We start from the raw sequence: 25,460 nt of genomic DNA on the forward strand, positions 1-25,460 counted from the left end.
GCAAGGACCACGAGTGCCAGCTCTGCCCCTTGAGCTCGAGGCCAGCCCATGTCACACCACACCGAGAGTGGTCCCCAGTGAAACCCGTGGAATGAGACTGGCCAGGACTGGGTGTAAACAGGAGGAGAAAGAGGCCCCTGTTCCCCCTGCCCCCAAGAATGTTGCTCTCGCAGCAGCAATTCATTAATTTAAGACTCACAGCTCTCGTGCTGGAGAGGTTTTAGTACACAAGCATTTTTAACAAACATACGCGTGTGTGCGCACGCCGACACACACAGGCACGCCTGCACCGATCGTTAGCAGTTCCGTTACACCTTGCAGCCATCTCCACCTCCGATCCAAAGAGGGTCTTGACAGTTCAGAACGGGAATAAAGGGCAATGCTGTGTCCCACAGGGATTTTGGGGAGAGGGGGTGCAGACCCAGCTGGAAAGTACTGAGGGCTCCAGAGGTGCCACCCAGGCCCTGCAGGGAGCTCCGCGTCACGCCTGGTCCAGAGGGGGCAAAGCTTCTGAGTTGCCCCCAGCGCAGCGGGGCTGAGCCCAGCCCGTGTCCAGCTGCGCCCCCCGGGCACAGGGAGCCCCGACCTGCTGCAGGCGCAGGCATGGCAGCTCTGCCCTGTCCCGTCCTGTCCCTCACCCACGTACAGCTCCCGGAGGGCCCGGCACCTCCCGGTGTGGGCTGCCAGAAGCAGGCAGGGATGCTGCCAGAAGCAGGCAGGGATGCTGCCTGTCCTCCTCCAGCTGAGCCTCCACCACCCCCTGCCCATCCAGACCCACACTTGAGAAACCCTATTGGGTCCCTCCCCTCCCCACGGCCGCTGTCCTGGCAGATGCCTCCTGCGAGCAGCTTTGTAATAACCTGTTATCTGATCTGGAGTGCTCTGGCCTTTCGCTCGGGCGGGCAGTCCTTCCAGCCCATTCAGGGACTATGAGTCACTGAAGAAGCACTTAAAATCCATCCTCGACGATAAGGTTAGAGCTGTGTGCGGTGCGTTTCCTGCCCTAGTTTGGAGTTAGGCTTGGGCTCTCCGCACTTCCTCATTTATTCCACCTTCTCTTTCTCCTTTCAAATTCCCCGCCACGCCGAGCTGCAAAGCTGCGAGCAATCCAGCAGAGATTCATCCAGACTGGGTGGCTACACCAGTGCTGCAACAGGGAGCAGGCAGCTGGGAAAGATCAGGTCTGTGCTGCTCACAGCAGGCCTGGGGAGGCACGGCGTTACCGGCTTCAAAGGGCAGAACAAAAAACGTGCGAACTTTGATCACAAAAGCTGCTGCGATGCTGCTGCCGCCAGCCCACGAGCAGCTCCCCCGCTCAGCCCGGGACCCGGCCGATGGCTGCGGGGCGGCTCGGTCTGGCAGGGCTGACGCTGGCAGCAGAGCGGGCTCGCAACCTAAAAGAAAAGGCAACTCAGAGCCGCCGGGCCAGCACGGGCCATGCCAAGGCAACCAGCCGCGGTGTAAGCGGGGCTCAGGTCCCACCTGGTGAGCCAGGCTGGCTGTGCGGACAGCAGACCGGAGGGTTTCTCACCTCCCCCAGGCGAGTGCCAGCACCGTGTCTGAGAGCCCCGGGAGCGGGCGAGTGCCAAGCGCGGGGTCACGGCAAAGGCAGTAAATCTCCATCACCCCTGGGCACTCGTCCGAGCGGCACCCGCAGCGCTGCAGCATCCCCCTCGCTATCCATCAGCTGCATAGGATAAGAAATTTGCCTTACATTAGTGAAATGATTATTCTTAATACTTAGACACTGATCGTATTCCCAGGAAAAGGAAACATAAATCCTTCCTTGCACTGACACCGACAACCCACATCCCTAGATACGAGGGAACTAATTAAGCCTGGTCTTTCCAGCCAAACCCAACCAGTGTGTTTGTACAAGCTTTGTGGTCAAAGTATGTGCAGGATTTGGCCCCATTTCCCCATTTTTATTAATCACAGGAAAAATTCTCCATTTAGAAACAATGCTAGAGATATACCTGATAGGGTTTTTTTTCCCCTTGGCCACTTACCACTTGGCAACAGAGGTGAATTTCTGCCTTTGCAAAACATTCTGAAGCCTGTTTCTGTTCCAATTCAGAATCACCCACCCCAACGCTTTCCAGGTTATCTGTAAAAGAAAACCTAGAGAAATGGATGGCTTGAAATGCTTCAACTGATAAACCCCAAATATATTATTTTAACTATAATTTTGTTTTGCATTATAAAGTAGAACGAAAATGTTAACAACTACAGAACAAAAAGTCATCGGAAATGGAAAAGGTTGTTTTGGAAATGAAAGAAACGGAACGTTTTTGTGCCCTGGGGACCACCTTCCCTTTCCCCCAAAGCTTGACAGAGTTTCACAAAACATTTCAAGTGTGATGTGCTGTGTTTTGGGGGGAGCTGAGCTGTCCCTCCTGGGGAGGGCGAGGAAAAACTCCAGGAGAAAAGAAAACACCAGGAAATGGGGACAGGGCACACCAGTGCCACAGCAGTACCGGTCCCTCCAGCTGGGCTCTGGTGCTCCCATGCTAGGTTAGGCTTGGCTTTGGCACTCCTGAGCCCTGTTCCAGCTGCTCCATCAGTGTCTGGAGGGGATGGAGGTGTCCCCGCTGGCAGGGGAGGGCAGCTGCTCCGGGGCCATGGGACAGGCACCCCACGCCACTCCCGATCCGTAAAAACCCACCTCAAACCTTTGCCTGGTTATAAATAAAGCGGCCGCTGACCTCGGAGATTAATCAGTGGGCCGGTGTCTCTGCGTGATGTCACCCCGTGTTTTTCCACAGGCCTGTCAAATTTCAGCCCCGTCTGATCTGCCGATGACAGCCGGGGCTTGCGCCTGCCAGACAGCACCAGGACGGCCGCGGTCGGTGGGAGGGAGAAGCCGAGAGCGGAGGCCGCAGGATTTATGGCCGGTTTCTCCCCGGCACGCTCTCCCGCGCTCCCCGCCGCACACACAATACACAGATGCCTCTGGAGGATGACGGAAACCGGGGCTGCTTGGCGCAGCGCAGGTATTTTTAGGTGTTATTGCACCATTTCTGGCCTTTGGTGACTTTTATGACTAACGCAGCTGGATTTGCAGCAATCAATCTGAACCCGGTTGTTCGTGCACCCCGAGCTGCGTTTCGCTGGCCAAGAGGAGCCCGTCGGGCTGGCAGGCGGGGATGGGAGGGATGGGGCCAGCTCCAAGCCGATGCTGTGGTGCAGGATGGGTCCCGCGATGGGAGAGTGGCTCTTCCCCAGGCACATCCTCCTGGGTGGAAACCTGGGTCTGACATCAGGCAAGGTTTTAATTTCACTATTCAACCTTTACTCCTGCTGGCAGCTGGACCCGCTGCCTGAACACCCTCCCACATTTACCGGGCAGGAGTCGCCCACCTCCGGCGAGGCACAGGAGGGAGGACTGCCGTCCCCACGTTGCATGTGCCCAGATATCAGCGGAGGCCAAAGGGTTACCCAACACCATGTGGCTGCAAAGCCGGGCACTGCGTGTCCACACAGCAATTCATCAACCCATGGGAGAAGGAACAAAGCCATTAACTGGGGAACCGGGGGCAGACGGGCAGAGCGTGGGCCGTCGCTCTGCTGCAAGGGCTGGCTCGTGCCTCTTTGTTTGGCTCCTGTTTCTATGGTGGTGGCGGCTGTTGTGAAGGGTCAATTCATTGTTCTGGTTATTTGCAGCTATCCAGAAGGTATTCTTAGCATCTCAGAACGCAGAGAGATAGCCAGGGGCTAACCGGGGACTGCTCGGCCCTTGGGAGCTGTCATTCTTTTGGGGGATAAAAGACCTTCCTTTCATAACCGAGGACTGAAGCCGTCAGGGCTCAGCGCACCCGAGGCTGCAGCTCAGCACTGACCACACGTCCCCTCTGCTGAACCAGACAGAGGCAGCTCGCAGCGAGCACTCAGCTCTGTGGCCGTCATGCCCCAGTGCTGCCCCCCAGCAAGGAACCCCCTTCCCTGCCTCCAGCCCCCCTGGCACAGGCCAGGGGATGCGGGGACCCGGGGCCATCAGCTCCACCGGCAGCGTGGAGCGGGACACCCTGCCACGAGCACGGCTCTCGCTGTGCCGGGCAGTGCCGACGTCCAGCCCCGCACCCCCGCAGTGCCCAGGGCCGCTGTGCTGTGGAGAGATGAGCAAGACGGAGGCTCTGCCCGTGGTGCTGCCCCCGCCGGCACACAGCCCCTCTCTGGTCCCTTTCGCACGGGTTCAGGAGCTTGGTCGGGCCGCGCCATCCATCCCAAAATAAATTCCCAATAAATAAGTCGATAAGGGGGCGTTGTTGCCTCAGAAAATAGGTTTCCCATGAGGCCAGAAGGCCTGGCACTGAGGGTTATCCCAGGACAGGGATTTTTCCCCTCCGGGTTCCAGGCGGCTGCGATTACGCAAGGCTCCGAGTTATTCCTGGGGCTGCCACATGAAAGGTGAGCTCCCCAGCTGTGCCCAGCACGGGCATGTCGGGGGCGCAGCAATCCCTCCGCCATCTCCGCAAGCTCCTGGCGCAGCCCCAGCCCCTGCGCCCGCACAATCCAAGCAGGAATCCAGCGCCGCAGCGGAGGGGGGAGGCAGCTGGGAGGGAGAGCGTGACCTCCCTGCCCAGGCTGCCAGAGGCATCCCCACTCCCAGGGCCGAGCACCCTCACCCTTTGCCACCATGGAAAGATGGGGACACTGCTGCAGGGCTCTGGTACACGTCCCCGGCTGCCCTGAGCAGGCTGGATGCCACCTGCAGAGCAGCAATTCGGAGCAGGGAATGGCACAAACCGGCCTCGCCGGGGCATTCCCCCACCCCGCTTCCCTCCCCAGGGCCAACACCAAGGGCCGACTGTCCCTCTGCCCCTCGGCGTGACCCCGGGCCCTGCACCCGGCTTCCCGGCGGGAGCAGCTGCCACCTCCAGCACCCGGAGCGAGTCTCCAGAGGGAGAGACCTGCTAAGAAAATAGCGAGCTGGTCCCTTTGAAGTTAATGAATCGTGAAAGCCTTTGAAAGCAGAGCCCTGTTTATTTACCCGCCGCAGCTCATGTGGACGAAGTGCGCAGACACCCCAAGCGCGCTGCTCATTTGAATGAAAGATCAAATGTGGGGCTCTGCCCGGCGGAGCTGCAGCTGGAGCAGCGAGCGCTGCCCCGGCCTCCCTCGCTGCTGGAGGCAGGCGGGCAAGGGAGAGCCAGGCCCGGACCCCGGGGAGCCCAGGGCACAGACCCCAGGGAGCCCAGGGCACAGTCCGTGGGCCGTCGGTCAGGGCTTGTGGGGGGGAGCATCAGAAAAGCGTCCAGGTTGAGAGAAGTTCAGCATGTGGGGCGCAAAGCTCCGTGAGACCCGGCCCAAGCACACCGCTTCAACACCCCAAGTCAGCTGGGACCCCCCCCCCAGACACCCATTGCCCTCCCCTCCCAGGGCTGCCACTGCTGCCTGCAACCGCTGCCGCTTGCCCTCATCCTGGAGCCTGTCACAGCCGAGAGCTGCACCCCCAGGTGACTGTGGCGCTTTGTCACCTCCCCCCATCGGGGCAGGGTACGGGGAACTCATCTCCTCTCTTTGAACAAAAACAACTCAGTAACAGAGAAAAGAGAAAGGGGAACAGCAGAGACCCCAGCCCGCTGCCCGCTGTGACGGCCCTTCCACATGGGTCTATAAATATCGGCCTTTTCAGCGCAACCGCTTTATGGCCGAGCTGTAACGCAATATTCCACCTGGGCTCTCAGACAAAAGGACAGCACCCTGCCCGCACCAGCTCTCTGTCGCTGCAGTTTTCCCGAGGATAATTGGATTGTAACTGGGCGTGAGTCGCTGGTCCCCGATTCTCTCGGGCCAGGAAAGTCGCTCTCTGATCTGCGACAGGAAGGGGAAGGGAAGAGCAGAATGAGCTGAGCTGGGAGGAGGGGAGGGGGCGGCTGAGGGTTCCGTAGTGCGAAAGGGCTTTGGTGGATAATGGGGTTTACAAACCCAGTAAATAATTTGGAAACACACCGGGACGTGCCAGCAGAGAGAGGCTGCCCACTGCAGCCCGGTGCCCGCTGCCCTCCCCGGCACAGAAGGACCAGCCAGGAGGGGCAGAGGGAGCCCCTAGGTAAGGTTGGTCTTCAGCAGGTACCAGCCAACAGTTTGAGGAAGGGAGGGAGGGAGGAAAGGAAGGGAAGGAAGGGAGGGAAGGGAGGGAGGGAGGAAGGAAGGAAGGAAGGAAGGAAGGAAGGAAGGAAGGAAGGAAGGAAGGAAGGAAGGAAGGAAGGAAGGAAGGAAGGAAGGAAGGAAGGAAGGAAGGAAGGAAGGGGAAGGAAGGAAGGAAGGAAGGAAGGAAGGAAGGAAGGAAGGAAGGAAGGAAGGAAGGAAGGAAGGAAGGAAGGAAGGAAGGAAGGAAGGAAGGAAGGAAGGAAGGAAGGAAGGAAGGAAGGAGAAGGAGAAGGAAGGAAGGAAGGAAGGAAGGAAGGAAGGAAGGAAGGAAGGAAGGAAGGAAGGAAGGAAGGAAGGAAGGAAGGGGAAGGAAGGAAGGAAGGAAGGAAGGAAGGAAGGAAGGAAGGAAGGAAGGAAGGAAGGAAGGAAGGAAGGAAGGAGAAGGAAGGAAGGAAGGAAGGAAGGAAGGAAGGAAGGAGAAGGAAGGAAGGAAGGGAGGGAGGAAGGAAGGAAGGAAGGAAGGAAGGAAGGAAGGAAGGAAGGAAGGAAGGAAGGAAGGAAGGAAGGAAGGAAGGAAGGAAGGAAGGAAGGAGGAAGGAAGGAGAAGGAAGAGAAGGAAGGATAGAAGAAGGAGGAAGGAAGGAAGGAGGAAGGAGAGGATAGAGAGGAGGGAGGAGAGGAAGGGAGGAAGGGAGGAAGGGAAGGGAGAAGGGAAGGGAAGGAAGGGAGGGAGAGGAGGGAGGGACGGAGGGGAGCGCAGGGCCAGGGGCTGCCTGTCCACCCGCTCGCCCAGTGCCACAGTCGCAGGCGGTGGAGGTGTGGCAGGGGCCGGCCGCCTCTCGCCAAACTGGCACGAAGGGCTGCGACTGGCCCAGCGGAGGGAGGCGGTGGCCCTGGCTGGGGACAGCACGGCCCCAGGGACGCGTGTCCTAAAACAGCGGCTCTGCCTCCCGCCCCTCGCCCCCCGTCCCCCCGGACGCCCCCGCGGGGTCTGCACCGTCCCCGACACCCGCCCGCAGAAGCGGAGGGTCCCGCGGAAGGTGGCGGAGGCGGGTGCGCACAGCGCGGCCGGTGCCCCCCGCTCCCCGACGGAGCGCGCAGCCCCGCGCAGCCCCGCGCAGGAGGCGGTTCCGCGCCCCGCTGTGACACCCGGCGGGGGCGAGCGCGGGAGGAGCCGGCGGCGGCCCCGCGCATCCCGCTGCGCCCCTGCGCCGGGGCGGAACCCGACGGGGCGGCCGCGGCCGGCGGCTCCGCGCCGCGTCCTCCGCGGGTGCGGCCGGTGGGAGCGGCCCCGGTGCGCGGCGGCGGCGGGGGGCAGGAGCCCGGAGGGGGCTGTCCGACGTGCCCTTGGGGGGGTGGGGGGGGTCGGTCCGGCCTGGAGCGGCGGCTCCGCGCCTCTGACTCTGCCCAATGAGAGCCCGGAGCACGGCGGGCGCCGTCAATATTTGGCCGCGGCCCCCGCGCTCCCATCCCCAGAGCGGCCTCGCCCTCCGCGCAAGGACCGAGATGGCCCGGCCCGGCCCCGCCGCCCGCCCCGCGCTGCTCGGGGGGCGCCGGCCCCGCTGAGCGCCCCGGCCCGGGACCCCGCGGGGAGCGGCCCCCGGCGCCCCCCCCCCCCGCCCCGCCCGGCCCGGCCCGGCCCCGCCGCCCCCCGCGCAGCAGCATGTGCCTGGGAGCGGGGGCCCAGCCGGGGCTCGCTCAGCAGCGCGGAGCCGGCAGCCGCGCCGCGGGGCCGTGACGGGCAGTGCCCCCGAGGGGAGCGCGGGCAGGACCCCCCTCCCCGGTCATTTCTGCGTCTGGACCCCGCCCCGGAGAGATATGCTCAGCCCAAACCGCCTGGAAGCGTCTCCTGGGATTGCCTTGGCCCCCGGGCGTGCGGAGTGCGGAGCCTTCCCTCGGACGGCGGGCGCGGCCCCCCGCCTTTGCTTGCCCCTCGTCCTCCTCCTGCTCGCCCTGACGCCCCGCGCCGACTCCTCGTGGTGGTGAGTCCCCGCGGCGGGGCCGCCCCGACGGTCCCCGGGCCGCCGCCGGCGGGAGCTGCGCGGGGCGCGGCCGCGGGACGGGGACGGGGACGGGGACGGGGACGGGGACGGGGATGGGGACGCCGGGCCGGGGACCGGGGCAGCGCCGGCGGGAGCGCAGCGAGTCCCGCCGGGCCGGAGACGGAGCGCAGCGCCCGACGTGCAGCCGCGGGAGCCCCGCGCGGGGCAGCGGGAGCCGGCGGGGACCGGCGGGGGCTGCGCGGGGTCCCCGGTTCCCCCGGCTCATCGCGGGTCCCGGATGGGAGCCCCGCGGCAGGACGGGCTCGGGGCTCCCCCCACCCTCCTACACCCCCGGCTCCACCTGCGCGGCCCCGGCGGCCCCGGGGGGGGGGACGCAGCGCCTTCGCCCCGACCTGCCGTGGGGCCGGGGCTCTCCCCGGGCACCCCAAAGCACCGTCGCCGCCCGTTTTCCCCAGGGGACTGGACCTGCCGCGGGCCCCCCCCCGGCTCCCGCCGCATCCCCGCCGGGGAGCCGAGCCCCGCAACGCCGTGCCCCCCCTTCCCCCAAGCCATCCAAGCCCCGGCAGCGGCGGGGAGCAGGATTAGCCCCTCGGTGCGGATCAGAGCAGGGAAGCGGCGGCAGCTCCCAGCTCCCTGACCCGCCCTCCGCGGCCCGGGGGTCACGGCGGAGCTCCCCGAGCCCCACGGGCTGCAGCATCGCCCCGCGTCAGCTCGGAGGCTGCTGCGATCCCGCATTCCGAGGAGATGAGGCTCGGTAACAGGTAGAAGTGATGCCATAGGCAGTACCAGCCTTCTAGAAATGAATCTCCTCCTGCCCCGCTGCCTGTAACAATGAAAATTCGTGTACGCAGAATGAGAGTAATTAGGAAAACAAGGACTGTGAAGTTTTCCGAGGACCCCGTGCTGCTTCAGTAGCTCAGTAACACTGGAGGAAAAAAACCCCTTTGCTGCAAAAAACTTCTCCGTGTCCCCCACCCTATAAAAGTCCTCTCTAATCTTGTGGAAAACACCGTTTTCCATGCTGATCTCATCATCATTAGCACATTGCAGTGGGTGAAGCAGAACTTAATCAAATTCAACCCATCTGCCGCCGAAAGGGAACGGTGGTTTCTGGAATCCCTCAGCTGCCGTGGAGCGTGTTGCGAGGGCCCGGGAGCACTCGGCAGTCACACCGATAACACGAGTATTCCGAGGGTTCGGGAGCACGTCGGGGCGTGTGGCAGTTGTGGCCAGGCTGGCACCCCCGGGAGAGCGATTCTGGGGTAGGGAAGGTGAACGGGAAAGCTGGGGGGCTGGGAAGGAGTGGGGAGCCCGGGGGATGTGCTGCTGGGGCAGGGGGCTGCAGCCGGGAACAAAGGTGTCGGGGGCTGCAGCAGCAGTGCCCATCCCGGCCGTGCCCCGAGAGATCTTCTGCAGCCCGAGCCGCCCTCGGGGAGCTGGAACCACTGGGTGAGAAAGTGAGTCACGGGTGGGGGGTATCCTGGCTTCCAGCTGCCAGATCTGCCCCCCATGGCACAGCGGGCAAAGACGGGCCGGCGTCTGTGCAGAGGGTGATGCTGCCGTTGTGATAAAAGCTGAGGAAGGAAGGAAGAGTCTTAGGGCAGCGGAGAAGCTGGATTATGTCGCTTCATTATGGAGGAGGCAAGAGCAGGGGAGGCTGGTTGGAGCTGAGGAGGGGGTGCGTGGGGTAGAGTAGCTGGGAAAAGCGAAGTATCGCGTAGTCTCAGCATCATCTGCCCAGAGCTGGGCAGTTCTGGAGACGCGCCTGGATGCTGGCTGAAGGGTGAAAATTCTTTCCTTAGGGGGAGTGTGAAAAACACCTATTTTCCTTGCTGTTGTGCCCCACTTCTCCCCACAATAACTCCACGGCAGTGTCTGCCCTAATTCCAAGCGCGTGTCTCTTCCCAAGCAGCGGGAGGAAAACCAGCCACGTTTTAAGTCCTCGGTAGCTGTGGCTTATTGGGAGGCAGCTAGATTTAGCTCCGGCAGCAGTTTGTGTTCTCGGCTTGCAGCCCGACTCCCTGGCTGGCAGCTTCTCCTCGGAGGGCAGAAGGAGCGTGGGGCAGCCCCGGGGCCGGAGCCCAGCCTGGGGTGGCCGGGGCCGGGCTGGCTCCTCAGCCCCAGCGCTGCCAGGCACCAGCCCTTTGTTTTTGGCAAGCAGAATTGGTCCCAGGGACCTTAAGTACGTGACTTTTAAAACAAAAAAATTAGAACCCAACTATATTAAACTCTAAAGTTCACATTTTCAATGGTACTTTCTCTTCTGTAGACCAGAACATTCCTAAGACAAGCCTTGAGTGAAGCGAGCGCTGTTCTGCTGGACGTGTCAGTTCTGATAAAATAGCATGTTTAGATGAAATTGTGTTTTACTGAAAAGGGTTTCAGCCAGCTGTGGTTTGGGAAAAAGTTATTCAGTGATTTACATAGGTTTCCAAGCACATCTTTAGCACTACTGATATTACAGTAAATACATTTGGTGGTGCATCATCGTTCCTTATTTTTATTATTATTGCCAAATTCTTCTAGGGATTCACACACAATAAACTTGTGGAAATAGAGGAAATGCTTCTCATTTTCAGAGTCAACTTTTAAAGTAAATTAATAGAAAAAAACTGTGTCAGTTCTGATCACAGTACATGGAAAGGAAATATCAACCAAATGTTTCTTCTAAACAACTGCAAATTATTAATTTTCAGTGACGTCAGGCACGGCCTGCACCGCCTCACAAAAACGCCAGGAATTGGTGAACTTTGGCACTCGAAAAAGTGTCCGTGAGTGCATGTGTGTGTGTGCATGTGCTCGGAGCACGTAGCGGCGAGGCCGGGGTTTGCGCGGGCCGAGGGACGGGCGCGGGCCAGTGCGGTTGTGGCCGGCGGCACCGCCGGGGTCCGGGGCCACCGCGGGACAGCCGGGGCTGCGGGGAGCAGCATCCACGCTGAAACGCTCCCAAACTGTGCAGTGTTACTTAGCAACAAAATACCAGCTGAAACACAGACGGAAATTAAGAAGGAATGCAACGGGAAAATCCCTAAATCCCGTTTCCACTTGAGTGCACACGGGTTGGGCGACCAGCGTCGTCCGGGGATGGCGGCTCGGCTCTCCCCGGGCAGGGCTGTGCCCTGCGCGCTGCGAGAGGACATCGGGCCCCAAAAGCGGCCTCTGAAATTCCTTCCGAAAGATTTGGAAGATTGGACAAACGTTGCTTATAAACATAAACTGTGCAATAAACAAACTTGGTGTAAATAACTAAGTAGAGTTTACTCGCTATTGAGAGCCCCTCTAGCTGCTCTGGTGTGGAAAGCCATTTTAAATTGAAGGTTTGGTTAAAGAAAAATGTACACAAAGCCGTATGCACACACACCCCTGCACCCCACCCTCACACATACCCGCTTGCCTGCAAGCCCACGTGAACCCCCCAACCCCCCGGCGCACCAAATCCTCGTTAGCTAACTTGTTTATTGCTAACCACAGCCCTTGGAAACTACAAATATTTAATTTCATCTGGCATTGGAACAGATGGGAGGCATCAGGCTCCCAAAGAGATAAAACAAATCTGTGGAAGGGAGACCAGCGCGAGCTTGGGCGCGGGTCAGGGAGGCGCAGGAGCCTGGCAGCCACGGGGGGCTGTCGGTGGCTTTCGGGGGCTCCCGGGGGGCCACTGCACCCTGGGCACGATGCCTGGGCAGGCACTCCCAGGGTGCTCTAGTCCCCGGTTAAGCAGCCACCACGCTCCAGCTGCCGCCCTGGGCCGGGGACGCAGATCTGTGCTCACGGGAGGGGAAAACACGCCATGGGCCAGTCAGGAAGCCGAGGTGCCCGTCGCACCCCCTGCGCTAGAGCAGCCCTGGGAGCTGGTGCCCAGCTCTTCCCAAGGGCTTGGCCCCAGCACCCCATGGCAGGTGGAGAAGGGGACGTTCCCTCCGGGACAGGGTGGAAGGAGCAGTGCTCCCGCGGCCGCTCCTCTCCGGGGTTCGCCGTGCGTTCCCCTCGTGACACCGGTGCTGGGTCCTGGCCCAGGCGCGGCGGATGGGCACGAAGAGTGGTGGAAAAAACCTGCCTGGGTATGGGACCTCGGAGAGAGGGGGCTCATTTCAACAGGCATCACCCTGAGGTGTGTGGGAGGGGAAATAGCATCAATAGGAATGTTTGAAATTAGGCCAAGGGAAAGACAGCTGCATGGAGGAGCTCCACGGCCGGCCGGTGTAACCCTTTGGGGTGCGCGGGGGTGCCGCTGCCTCCCCTCCATGCCGGTCCCAGCAGGGCAGACCCGCGGCAGCCCCGGCACAGCTCCGCTCGCAGAGGGTCTGGCAGCTACGCGGGGCTCAGGGGGTCTCCGGGGGGTTCGCTCCGGCTGTACGTTTGTTGTTGCAGAGCGCTTTGCGTGGCAATAAAAGCAGGAGGTCAGCGACCAGGAAGTCTTTATCCTGAGGCGCTCCACAGCTCTGGCTGTCCAGGCAGCCGCGCTTTGAAAAATAAGTTTTAAAGTAACATCAGACTGATGGAGAATGAACCCTGTGGCCTTTGCAGCAGCCCTGGTGTTCTGGGTTGGGGTGTATTGAACAGATGGGTTCTCTCAGTCGCTCTGCGCCATTATAATAATCCTAATTGTGTTTCTTAGTTCATTTTTCATTAGGGTCACTTTCACCTATAGGAAATCTTTCTTACAAAGAAATGCAGGAGAGAAAATCCTTCTGCTCCTCCAAACTCATTAGCTTTTACTGTTACTAATACCAATTCCAGCAGTGCCTGCAGCCCGCCGTGAGGAGATCCGTGCTGGGCTGGGGAAACACGCAGCCTGAAAACTCTGAAGCTCTGAGCAGCTCGCAGCCAGCACACAAGCTGCACCACAAGCAAGAGAAGACTCGTGATCCATCCTACTTTACCAGCAGAGCCTGTCTTACCTCCTCTTAGCAAAGTGCTTTGAGATTTGGGGAGAGAAAATGTGATACTTAAGGATAAAGAATATTTTTGATGAGCAATTTGTATCGTATTCATGCATCACCAAGAATGCCCCCAAGGAATAGCTGAGCGAGATGTTGGCCACCACTGCAGAAGGCACCAGAGAGAGTCCTTTTGTCCTGGTGCTTTTATAAGTTCCCACCTTCACCCCCCTCAGCTCCGCAGCTGCCTGAGCTCTCGGGCTTCGCTGCTGCCCCACACCTCGCCGTTAGGCCACAGCACAGAGCAGCCCGGGGCTCCCCGGTCCCTCTCGATGCCACCAGCCGAGGGGACAGTGGGGCAGGGCACTCCTTTGGCTGCAGCTCCCCGCGGCCGCGGTGCTGCCCGGCCCTTTCAGTCCTTCCCGCAGAAAGCGCAGCCCACGGCCTGCCCACGGGCGCAGGAACCACAGGGAGGGGACCCCGACAGGGAACCAAAGGGAACCACTGCAGAAGGGGCGATGCACACGAAACAGAGAGATCCTGGTGCAGAAAATGGAAAATATGTCCCTTGAATGGCACGGGGAGTGGCCCAGCATTATGATATTGAAAATTATTCAAGTGAGACTAACACTCTCAACGTACAGAGCAGTGGCTCTAAGTGAGGAAATTAGGACTATTAATCATTCCAAGGCGTTAACAATTCCAGCAGGCCAGGATGGCCCTGTTCCCAGTGGGGCTTAATGAAATACTCAGAGTTTATAATAATAAAATAATATCTCAAATGTCTGTAGCACCTTGCAACCCAAAGTGCTCTGCAGTTGGCTATAAATTGTCTGCCCACAGCCAGGGAGAGCAGAGGAAGGCAAGTGCAGCATCCTTGGGAAGTATGCAAAGAACTCAAGGAGGTGAAATGCTGCGTTGGAATTCGGTTTTTATCAGACGAAGAGGCAGGGATGTTGGATTTGATCCTATCTGCACGAGGTGTCTCCAACAGCTGCCTAGGGCCTTCAGCCTCCCACCAAAATACGGATTTCGTGTCGACTCAGTGGAATGGGAAGAGAACAGAAGCCAAGATAATTTGGCTCCCAAGTCGATCTTTCAGGACTGTCAAAGTGGTTACAAGAGCAACGGGGAGGTGAATCAGTTTTCCCAGGGGAAGGACTCCAACAGCCACCAAGAAGCCAGCCCGTGCTCTCATCTCAGCCTCAGCCGCAGAGCTCTCGGAGCAGAAGTCAGCAGCGACGAGGCTCTGTGCAATCAAGCTCATGGCCCCGTCACGGGATGGTTGCGCAAGAGGCTGAGCATCTCCCACCCGAGGAGACAGGGCCGGGGCAGGGCTGGAGACGTGCTCGCAGGCACCATGCTGGGGCACACGGCAGGTGGGGAGGGGTACGGCCGGACTATGCCTCGCCCGGACAAGGGGAACTCCGGGGGTTTCACAGCACTCGGTCTGCAGAAAGACCCAGAGAAACGCCCAACACTGTGAGTGATGGCAGAGCCTAAACCAGTGCCAGGCCTCCCCTGGCAGGACAGTTTTTGGGAGTGGGCAGCATTCGCAGTTAACCACGACGTGGCACACTCAGGTCTAGAGCAGAACCAGTGCAGGGGGAACGCCCCGAGCCGGGACCGAGCCCCAGTTACAGCTCGGCTCACGGGCGTCTGATGGCACCGACTGGAGCTGGGGAGGGGCCCCAAGCTCCACATTTCTTCCAAATGGTGCTGAGGTCATTCGCCTGAGTCATATTAGGTGGGAGAGCTACATGGGACAGGCAGTCGGGGGCTGTCAGAGGATATCGAGTTGAGGGGAGTGAGTAACGTGGCCAGGAACACCACCTTGGTGCTTTGCTTGCTTGCGCTTTTCTTTTGTTTTTCTTTGTTGTTTTAAACATGGTTTGGTCAAGTTCAGAGCCCCTGCGAGCTGCTCTGCACACAGTGTGGAGCTGCCGGTAAGAAAAGAGCCTGTTGGGAACCCTGGGAGCAGCTGGCACAGCCGGGGGTCCGGGATTTGAGCTGTCCAGGTCACCTTAATGAAGCTGAGAGCACCCTGCACGTGGGGGGGAGAGGCAGTACCAGGAGAGGCAGATTCCCCAGCTAGAAACCCATTAGACGGGATGTCGGAGCTGAGACCCAGCTTCAGGTTGGAGGAGCATCTCTTCATGCTTTCAAAGCCATCGGGCTGACGGGTCCATGGTGCTGGGTCTGGCCCGAGCACCTCCCGCCCCCCAGGCGCTGCATCCCCCTGTGCTTCTGTTCCCGGCCCGCTCTGCCGCCGAGCGAGGACTTACGGACAGTTGGCAAAGTGTTTTGGGTCCTGGGGGAGAGAGAAGCCCCAGGAAGGGGAACTGTTCACCTGCCATTGTTTGTCAGCCACAAACAAACTCTGCATTGACACGGGATGGCGAGGAGGCCTTGTGCCCCGGCTCCCCGCGTGCCACAGCGGGCAGGTGGCAGTGGTGGCCCTGGCCGGGGACAATTGTCCTGCATCATCCTGCTGGGCTGGGGGGCGGCCGGGGGCTCCCGGGGCTGCCCGGCTGAGCTGCCCCACGCCGGGGCCTTGCCTGACCACGTCATCGAAGCCGTTCACACGAACATCTTCCCCCGGCGTATGGTTACCCTATGGGAGTGATTTTAGTTAAGCTCATTTTGTATTCATCTAATTTAAAGTTGTGCCTTTAATGGTATCAGTGCAACCCCGATGTCCCGCAGTGGGGACATCCAACATTTCAGCAGCTGTTTTAATTCTAAAGCAGAGCGCAAAAATATCAAACTTGTGAGATTTGCCTGAGAATGACAATTGCAAAAATTTCCCTTTTGAAATCAAGTAATGCTCAAATAGGTTTTTCAGCGCCATATAAAAAGGTGTAAAATGAAGCATTAGATACAACAGCGTGTCGAGTATTATAATAAGAAACTGCATTAGCGCACTAACGTATTTCTCAACGCCGTGGCGTTACGGAAAAGCGACAAACAAGAACAAGTTCCGATTCCACTTAATTTTACCCGTTTTCATGAAAAAATGCTTTCCTTTCTTCAAAACCTCATTTTCCAAGAGACATTTTCCATGTGATGCCTACTAGTGAGTCCGGAACAGTGGTGTGGCCCCAGCTCAGCCTCTCCTGGCCTCGGGCCCCAGCGGTGGCCGCGCCACGGGCGCAGCCCTTCGCAAAGCTGGTGCAGGAGGGGCACGGCCCGGCTCTTCGGGGATCCGTCACCCGAGCACCCCGCGCCAACACGCCTGGGCAACGAGGCAAGCCCCGGGCTGGCAGTGGGAGGAGACGCGGAGCTTTCCCCGGGCACCGCAGCAACCGCAGCCCCGCAGTGGCTGGTGTGGCCTTGCAAGGCTCAGCCCGGCCCCACGCCAAGCAGGCGGGCACGCCGCAGGGACGCGAGGGCTGGGGATGGCCGGGGCCGGGATCACGCCGGGACTTCGCTGCCGTTGCCTCTTTGGGACTGGAGAGCTGCCCCCGCAGACACTGGGTCAGCCAGCAGAGTTTTAGCAATTAAAATTAGTGCTGACAGCTCTGAGTTACCAAAAAAACCCTGGAGGTGCCCCAGGTCTGCATTGCGGGGGACTGTTTATTTATAACGAAAGGGGAACTGAATTCCCCTTCGCAGCATCTTCCTCCGTTGGTCTGTGGAGGTCTGGGTCCCTCTGACCGTTGGTTTTGCGGAGCAGCCCCCAGGCCCCCGTAATCGCAGGCTGGTTTGCTCACCAGGCCAGGCTCCTGCTGGGACGTTCAGGGTGGGCTGGCCCAGGCCAGAGTTCCCATCTGCCTGTGGCTACAGTGCCTGAGACTCTGGCCATGCTCTTGGTCTCCCCGCTGCCACACCTGGGGTATGGAGCTTTTCCCCAAGTCTTTTGGTCATTCCTATTGAAAGAGCTCAGCAACTGGGAAGCTGCGTGCACTATGTCGGTGCCAAAAGCACAGTTTATTGATCCAGAAAAAGATTCCAGCACAGTAGAGGTGGAGAGGGAGCGAGGCGTGCTGAGATCCAGCCCTTGGGACAAGCTCGCAGCCCACGTGCAGCGGTGGGGATCCCCCCCGAACCTGCAGGGAGCTGCGCGTACAGGGAGGAGAGCAGCCATGGGTAGGAAAGCTCTGAGCGGCTCAGAGGGGGCAGAGACGTGAGAGGGGCCATACGGTTCTGCGAGAGCACCCTGAGGAGCCTGAAAGTCCTTCGGGATGTTGGGCAGCTCTTGTGGGAAGCGCGGGAGCAGGACACATACCGCACGGAGGCACGCCGTGGAAGGGGGTTAGCACAAAGTGCACGCCGCCAAGTAAATAGATGCGTCTGCCTCTGATTTGCATGTTTATCTTAGAAGCAATTTAGGTTTCTCCTTGTTTACAAGAGTCGAAGTCAGCAGACTCTTAGAACAAGAACAACTGGGAGCCAACACGTGACAGTTGTCTCCTGTTCCCCCACGCGTCGCAGCGGCCGGCGCTCGCGGGCGGTTGAGAAAGAGCCTCGGCTGCGGCCGTGCAGCCTCGGGTTGCAGCAGGGAGGAAGGCTGGCGGGGAGGAAGGCTGGCAGGGAGCACGGCTGGCGGGGAGGAAGGCTGGCGGGGAGCTTGGCCTGCTTTACCTCCCAGGCTTGCAAAGCACTTGCCTTGGTGACGGGAAGTCTCCAGCCGCTGCTACTGGGCAAGGTGCTTCTTGCAGAGGCAGAGGTCTCGCATGGGGGTAGCACTAGTGCTGCAGCTCGCCCTGTCTCCTTGCAGCTGAACGCTGCGATCAGCTGGGGGGCTCAGCAAGGCTGAGATGAGCTGGGGGGCTCAGCAAGGCTGCGATCAGCTGGGGGGCTCAGCAAGGCTGCAATCAGCCGGGGGGCTCAGCAAGGCTGCGGTCGCATGTGGGTTTGCAAGAAGTAAAACGCAGCATCGTGCAGCCAAGGGCTGTCGGAGGGGTCGGGTCCAGCCCCTCTGCCTGAGCTGGGCAACCAGGGGCCATGCAACAGCTACCTGAGGACCTCAGAACCCCATTTGACAGGGTGGGGGATCATCATCCCCATATACACTTAATTATTAACCCCCTCCCACCCAGCCCCTCCTCGCTGCGGGCTGCTGCTGCCTCTCTCCTTCTGACCATGCAGAGGTCCAGGCCTGAGCAGCTCCAGCATCAGGAGCAGTTCCTTCTCACAGACTTTTCTGAACTCAGGGCTCGGTTGTGGGTTTTTCTCTGCTGTAAAAATGCAGATTCCCCAAGAGTATAGCATTTCACAGAAATTTGCTGCTTCCAGCACAACTTCATTTTTTAAAAATGAAGTTCTGATAAGGCAGCTGGGGACTCTCAGAACATCCATTGTCTTTCCTATTTCAATGTTTTTAAAATGTCATAAATTTTTAGAAATAAAATCAAAAGGGATGCTTTAATCAATCCAAAACAAATGTTTGGGTTTTTTCCCTCCCAAAATCCTGCTTGGCAGAATTTTTTGATGTTCCCCGTCTCGCTCCATTTCAGAGTAACTGAACCCAACTGGAGCATTTCTCACGAAATGGAAGAGCTCGGTCTCGCCGAGATAACCGCAGCCTTTCCAAGACATGTGAGGAGTTTTCCCCCTTGTGCCATACCGCTTCCCAGCGCCACGGCCATCGTGGGATGGATTCCAGTGCATCACTCTGGTGGAGGCCTGTAGGTACCGCAGCCACAGGCAAAGGGAGACGCAACCACCCACCCCGGGGAGTCTGGGGCCCCTCACGGCGAGATGCTCCCTTGGCAGTCGGGGCTCTTCGCCCTGCTCTCCTTCCACTTTCTCCTGCTGATAATGTTTGCTCTGATCTGGGCGTTTGGCAGGAGAATTAACGAGGAGTAATTAGCTGACAGTGTGAAAAAGGGAGTGCCTGGTGTTTATCTTGTCTGGAGGGTTTTCCTTGATCTGTCTCCCAGGGGATGGTGTTAGTCGGTGCTTTATCTGACGGCCCTCCCCGTGGGCAGCTGCTCTGCCAGCGTGTCTCCCCAGAGCCAGCCCTGCTCACAGCCCACCGCCGTCCCCACAGACCAGTGCCATGGCCCAGCAGTGCCGGATGGGGGACAGGGTCCCCGCAAAGTCCCTGCCCAGGTGCCCATCAAAGAATATTTTCCCTTTTCCAGCTTTCCCAGCATCTTTTCCCTCCAGCGCAGGGGAGCTTTGGCTACTGCTGCACCGCCACGTCCCAGCTCTTGGCAGCGCAGGCAGGGACACGGCAGCCGTCCACCTCCTTGCCAGGACCAGGCAGGCTGGGCAGAGCAAATTCAGGGCCAGGGCACCTGGCCACGCTTCCCCGCGGGATCTCGGCAGCCCCGCTCGAGACCGCTGGCCTGTGCCATCCTCCAGCTGGACGATGCTCCTCGGCCCTGCCCTGCTCACCGTGGGGAGGAACTGGCCGCTCTCACGGCCCAGCATGAGCAAGGCAATTAAACACTCGCAGTCAGCGTTGCTCGATGAGCTCCCCGTTGGCTTTTTCTTTCCTAAACGGCTTCCGCCATCTCCCTTGTCCCCCTGCTGCAGGATGAAAGGCTGATGAGCCAGCCTGCAAAAATAATGCTCGCTGGCCCTCAGAGCTGGGGCTTGCAAAGCCATGGGGAGCCGGGTTTATTATCCTCAGCTCCAGCCTGAGATGACCTTGTGCTTCTGCCAGCATTTAAACAAAATATTTTAAAAGAGGGAACAGATCCCATTGCTTTCTGTGCTCGCAGGGCTTTCCTGAGCCTGCGAGCTCTCTCTGGGGCTGATAGAAGTGATAGAACATGGCCAGAGAAAGACAATGAAATATTGCCCAAGCTTATTGCTTCTTCTTACTATTAAAGGAAGGTTCTCACTTCCAATCTGTGGGGTTGAAAAATCTGAATCCCACCCAAACCTCATCCCTTCCAGCCAGAATCACGGCTCCGCGCTCTGTGGCGAACATCATCCTCCGGCACGAGCAGCTGCTGCCTGTCCGGGGCGAGCGGGTGCTGTGGGCAGGGCCTGACCACGATGGAAAATTCCCCGTTGCCGCCGTTGTCCGGGCTGGTGTGAGGCTGCGGGGCAGAGCGCGGGGTCCTTCCCCCGTGGCCGTGGAAAGCTGCCCGCGGGGCTCAGCCAGGCTCTACCAGACTGTTGTTTGCGCGTCGGCTTTCTGCTCCGAGCTCCCACCCTCTCCCCACCACCGCGGGGAGAGGACAGGGATGCCGGGATGCAGGCAGGGTACAGGCAGGACAGGAGACACAGCGTAGTTCTCCCTGTTACCCAGCTCCAGGGCATGATCATACGTGTTCACCAGCAGAGAGGAGCAGGTAGCTGGGGGATAACAGTGTGAACGAGGACTGCGGCAGCAAGAGGCGAAACCTTCTTCGCTTTCTCCCCGACCTGAGCATCGACCGTTGTTCCCAGTGTGCCCCAGCCCGCAGGCAGGCAGGAGACACTGCAGAGCCTGCGCTGGGCTCAGCTGGGCTCCATCCTGCTGTGCTCAGCAGGGCTGGGCTGCGGAGCAGGGCTGGGGTGCAGGGGAGAGGGTGGGAGGGGGGTTTTGCACATCAGCGAGTTCCTCCACTGCCGCCCCAGGAGCTCGCGGAGAGCTCAGGCCCTGAGGGCCGCGGGCCCCAGGACTTGCAGCACCCACAGCAGGTGGGTCCCAGGGGCGACGGGCTCCACGGGGCCCCCGCTCCTGCTGCAGTGAAGCAGGCAGAGAGCAGAGCTGCTCCCGCCCCGGGCTGGTGCGGCCCGGGGTTATTTTGTTAAACACAAAGACCAAAGCCCAGCGGCTGTGATGGCTCAGCAGTGCCCTGGCCCCGCGCCCTCCTGTCTGAACCACAGCACGGGGCAGGTCTGGCCTCACGGCCGGGCAGCACGGGCCACGCCGAGGGGATGCTGCAAGGAGGGCACACGGGATGCCCTCGGCAGAGCCCGGAGCAGCTGTGGCACAGCTAGAAAGAAAAGAGGGCAAGGTGGGCTTCAATATAAGACCCCCTGAGCAGGGTGAGGGCCCGGGGAGCCACAGCCTGGCACCTTCCCCCTCTGCGGGCAGCCTGGTAACATGGCACCGTTCTCTCTCGTAGGTACATCGGGGCACTGGGCGCGAGGGTGATCTGCGATAACATCCCCGGGCTGGTGAACAAGCAGCGGCAGCTGTGCCAGAGGTACCCTGACATCATGCAGTCGGTCGGGGAGGGAGCCAAGGAGTGGATCCGGGAGTGCCAGCACCAGTTCCGGCACCACCGCTGGAACTGCAGCACCCTGGACCGCGACCACACCGTCTTCGGCCGGGTCATGCTGCGAAGTAGGTTCTGCCCTGTCCCCTTCCACTGCCGCGTGCCTTGGCTCCCTGGGAGGCTCTCCTCTCGCTGGGCTGCCGTGCCCGGGGGCTTGGATTACTCCCTTAGGAGGACTTTGCTTTTCCCTGTAAATTAATCAAGCAGTAATGGGAGCAGAGCGCTGCGTTCGGAATAGCTGCACCAGATGAGATGGAGCAGGGGGAGCACTGGGGGGAGAAGAGGGAAGGAGGAGACACCTCCAGAGAACAGGCTCATATGTAAACAGTAATGGGATATATAAATATTTGGAGAGCAGGGTTGGCCAGGACTCAGCAGTTCACGTGGGAACGGGCTGTTCCCTTGCATGGCAAAGGGAGACAAGGCAGAGCCGCGGCTCCAGTCCTCGCTTCGGGCTCCGGGGCAGAGGAGGACCACGGCGACGGGGCAGAGCCAGCCCTGCCCGGAGGGAGCGACACAGGCAGGGACGTGCCCACAGGGCGAAGAGGAAAGGTGCGACGGGGACGGGGACAGGGGCGGCTCCGGAGCGGGAGCAGCATCGTGGGCTCCAGCGGACCCCGGGAGCCGGCGTGAGCCCCGGGACAGATGCTGCTGCGCCCCGTGATGTGCCCACATGGCCTCCAAATCAAAGGCGGCTGGGAAGAGCCTTTCCCCTCGCCAGGAGCAGCTCATATGGAGGACACGTGAGCGCCCGCCAAGGGAGCCGGGGAGTGGGGGGCTCGCTCCCAGCTGGCGGGGGGAGGGGGTAGCTGCCCGGCGGGGCGGGCGAGCGGCAGAGCCTGCGAACCAGACCCCCAGAGAGGAGCTGGCTGGAGGGAAAGGGGCTGTAAGCACTGGGACACAGCCTGCCCGGTCCCAGCCTCTCCATCCCCGCAGTGGTACCTTTACTCCTGCCTGCATCCTCTCCTGGCAAAGGCTGAGGAATGATGAAAGCTCCTCGCCACAGCCCCATCCTGCGAGGCCCAAAGAGAGCTCTGCTGCCTTTGAAGTTGCTTTCAAAGGCTCTCACAATGAAGACGAACATGGTTTTGATTTGCAGCTTCTTTTACAGCATTATAAAAACAGCTGCGAACTCGAACCAGAGACATAAAATAGCGGGCGGCAAGCTGTGCCACGCAGGGAGAGCCGAGCCCGGCCGGAGCTGGCGCCAGCTCCCGCGCTCAGCATCACCCCGGGGGGGAGGTGGCCCCGGCCGAAGGTGCTGGCCGGTCCCGCAGCCTCGGCACCGCAGGTCAGCGAGGGGGACGGGTGGGCAGCCCCGAGGGCAGCCCAACACCCCGAGCGCTGAGCTCTGAGGCTCAACATGGAATTCCCCTTAGTCTGAAAGGTGCCCGGGAAGTCGAGGCTGGACCCGGTGGCCAGCAGAGATGGCTGGACTTGGCCCCCTGCCGCGAAGGTGGCCCCGCACGGTGCCCTGCTCCTCGGTGGGCTGCGGGCGCCCGGCACGGCCCATCCCGCTGATGTCCCTGTCCCCGTTTCTCTTCCCGCGGCAGGCAGCAGGGAGGCCGCCTTCGTCTATGCCATCTCCTCAGCCGGTGTGGTCTACGCCATCACGCGGGCCTGCAGCCAAGGGGACCTGAAGGCCTGTGGCTGCGACCCGCTCAAGAGGGGCCGCTCCAAGGACGAGCGCGGGGAGTTCGACTGGGGCGGCTGCAGCGACAACATCAACTACGGGATCCGGTTCGCCAAAGCCTTCGTGGACGCCAAGGAGAAGAAAGTGAAGGACGCCCGGGCACTGATGAACCTGCACAACAACCGCTGCGGGAGGATGGTGAGTGCAGCCCCCGCAGCCGAGCCCCCGCGACCTCCCCAGGGCAGCAGAGCAGGACCTGGGTGCCCACGGAGGGCAGGTCCTGCCCGGTGCCCCCCACGCGCTCTGCCCGGGTAACCCCGCTTACCGCTGCCCCCAGCACGTGTCCCCGCTGGCGCTGGCGTCGGTTGGAACACATCCTCCATAGGCAGCACCTCTCCCGTCGGGAGCCCCGTCCCGCGCAGGCGAGGGCTGGGGGGGACCAGGGACAAGCAGACGCAGGCGCCGGTGCCACCGCTGGTCCTCACCCCCTCCCTCTTCCCACAGGCTGTGAAGCGTTTCCTGAAGCTGGAGTGCAAATGCCACGGGGTCAGCGGCTCCTGCACACTAAGGACTTGTTGGCTGGCAATGTCAGATTTTCGAAAAACAGGGGATTACCTAAGGAAGAAATACAACGGGGCCATCCAGGTGACGATGAACCAGGACGGCACTGGCTTCACGGTGGCCAACAAGAACTTCAGGAAGCCCACGAAAACGGATCTGGTGTATTTTGAGAACTCACCTGATTACTGTGTGATGGACAAGTCAGCAGGTAAAACCAAAGCTGCAGTCGCTGCCCAAAAGCAGCTTTTCCTCCCCTCCTGGGAGAGGCCCTGGCCGGGCCACTTTGGGACATCAGGTCCCGCACCAAACCCTGGTCCCTGGTGAGGGCTTGTGCTGTGGGGGGTCACCCAGACCCTCATCGGGTGTCAGTGCTCGCTGGAGCACTGGGTCCCCCCCAGCACCTCATGCCTGCGCACAGAGCACTGGGTTTGTCCAAAATCCCCAGGCTTTACACCAGAGATCCAAACCCATCAGGCCTCTCGTAGTGAACGTAGCGCAGTGTTTCCTCAGTGCCGTTCCGCAGAGCAAAGCTCCATCCGTGGGCAATAAAGAGCCCCAATTCGTGCCGCAGGTGCCAGCTTCTCCTCTGAGCAGAGCCCGGGGCCGGGATGAGAGCGGGGAAGGCTGCTCGAGTCCTGCAGTGGTTTCCCAGCCTGGAGCATCCCCGTGTCGGGGGTTCACAGTAGCTGTGGGGGCTCGGTAGGGGCGGCAGCGCGTGTTCCTGCCACCCTTAGGAGCAGAGGGGGCACTTCCAGCTTTGCCAGCTGCAAAGCCCAGCTCAGTGGGTGTACGCTGCTCCAGCCCCCCCGGGCACAGAGGGGCGGGGAAGGGGCCATGCAGAGGGTCACCAAAGCTGCACCCCGGCCCTGCTCACTGCCCTTAAAGCTTAAACCCTTCAGTGGCCCCGCTGCCGAGGCAGTGCTAGCGCAGGGCTCCGCTGCAGGTGGTAGATGCCCCCACTCCCACCTGCGGGGCGGGGGGCGGAGGAAGCGTTCGAACAGGATGGAGAAGGAAGAGCCTGACCCGCTCTCGCTTCCTTCCCCAGGCTCCCTGGGCACGGCCGGCCGCGTCTGCAACAAGATGTCGCGGGGGACAGATGGCTGCGAGGTGATGTGCTGCGGGCGGGGGTACGACACCACGCGCGTCACGCGCGTCACCAAGTGCGAGTGCAAGTTCCACTGGTGCTGCGCTGTGCGCTGCAAGGAGTGCGAGGACGCTGTGGACGTGCACACCTGTAAAGCACCGAAACGGGCCGAGTGGTTGGACCAGACCTGAGGAGAGGGGAGCGCCGAGGGAAGAACCCGCTGCCACCCCTCCTCGCAGTTTTTTAAAACCCTGTGCCCTGAGGGCCATGACGTTCTGGGAGCTGTAGTTCAACTGCATGGCTTTTATTTAATTAATTCCGCAAAGCACTAAAGAAAGGACTACACTTCCCAGGAGGTACTGTGGACCCTTCTATTTGCTCAGCAAAACTAATCCCCTTCCTAGGAGGAGTCTGCGATCCTTGCTTAAACTGTGAAACTGCCGCTGCCCGTTGGTCTCTTTGCAAAGGGACGGTGCAACCGACACGGACGTGGAGGACGGGTCGTTGGGATGCGAGGGCTGAGGAAAGCTGCACCTCCCCGGAGAATTTATGTTGCAGTAAAGCTTCACCAGCGAAAAACACTAGTTCAGAATAATCCACTCTTGCGGAAAGCATTCTTGCTTTTACTGTTTTGCAAGGCCAGAGGAAGGGTGTTGCGAATCCGTGAGACAGTTCCGTGATCCCGCCTTTCCCTCGAGCAGACCTGCACTGCTGACCCCGCTGAGCGAGAGCAACCTCTGCACGAGGCTTCTCCCCATCAAAGTCGAGTTCTCTGCACGAGGCTTCTCCCCGTCTGCCCAGTGAAGGCGACAAGCGGAGCTGTAGATCGGAACTGAAACCCGAGTGACTGCGCAGAGACAAGGGCCGCCCTAGATGCTGGCGGACACGGAGGGTAGAGAAAGCAAACACAGTCTGTGAACTTACTGGTAGGTTCTGAAGCCAACAGATACAACAGCGTCTCTGTAAAACTCACTTGTATGTTGTGTATACTGCTTATTATTTTAAGTCAAAATTCATTATAAACTTATATCAGAAAAT

At 60.2% G+C, this 25,460-nt stretch overlaps 1 protein-coding gene across 2 annotated transcripts; it reads left to right on the forward strand.

The window, feature by feature from the left end:
- The first annotated feature begins 2,868 nt into the window (after positions 1 to 2,868).
- WNT2B (Wnt family member 2B) lies at positions 2,869 to 25,460 on the forward strand. 2 transcript variants are annotated; one of them, XM_074850024.1, is made up of 5 exons: positions 2,869 to 2,993; positions 20,992 to 21,212; positions 22,698 to 22,975; positions 23,282 to 23,546; positions 24,384 to 25,460. In XM_074850024.1, exons 1-5 carry the CDS (start codon positions 2,947 to 2,949, stop codon positions 24,611 to 24,613), a joined length of 1,041 nt encoding a protein of 346 aa, XP_074706125.1. In that variant the 5' UTR covers positions 2,869 to 2,946; the 3' UTR covers positions 24,614 to 25,460. The 2 variants fall into 2 exon arrangements, with proteins under 2 accessions (XP_074706125.1, XP_074706124.1); XM_074850023.1 differs by lacking the exon at positions 2,869 to 2,993 and adding an exon at positions 7,795 to 8,075.

Source organism: Strix aluco, chromosome 25 (genome assembly GCF_031877795.1).
Source record: "Strix aluco isolate bStrAlu1 chromosome 25, bStrAlu1.hap1, whole genome shotgun sequence".
Classification (NCBI taxonomy): domain Eukaryota; kingdom Metazoa; phylum Chordata; class Aves; order Strigiformes; family Strigidae; genus Strix; species Strix aluco.

Coding starts and splice junctions, on each gene's coding strand:
- WNT2B (XM_074850023.1), top strand. CDS start 7,912: ATGCTCAGCCCAAACCGCCTGGAAGCGTCTCCTGGGATTGCCTTGGCC. Junction 21,213..22,697: donor CGGCCGGGTCATGCTGCGAA/GTAGGTTCTGCC, acceptor TTCCCGCGGCAG/GCAGCAGGGAGGCCGCCTTC. Junction 23,547..24,383: donor TGTGATGGACAAGTCAGCAG/GTAAAACCAAAG, acceptor TTCCTTCCCCAG/GCTCCCTGGGCACGGCCGGC.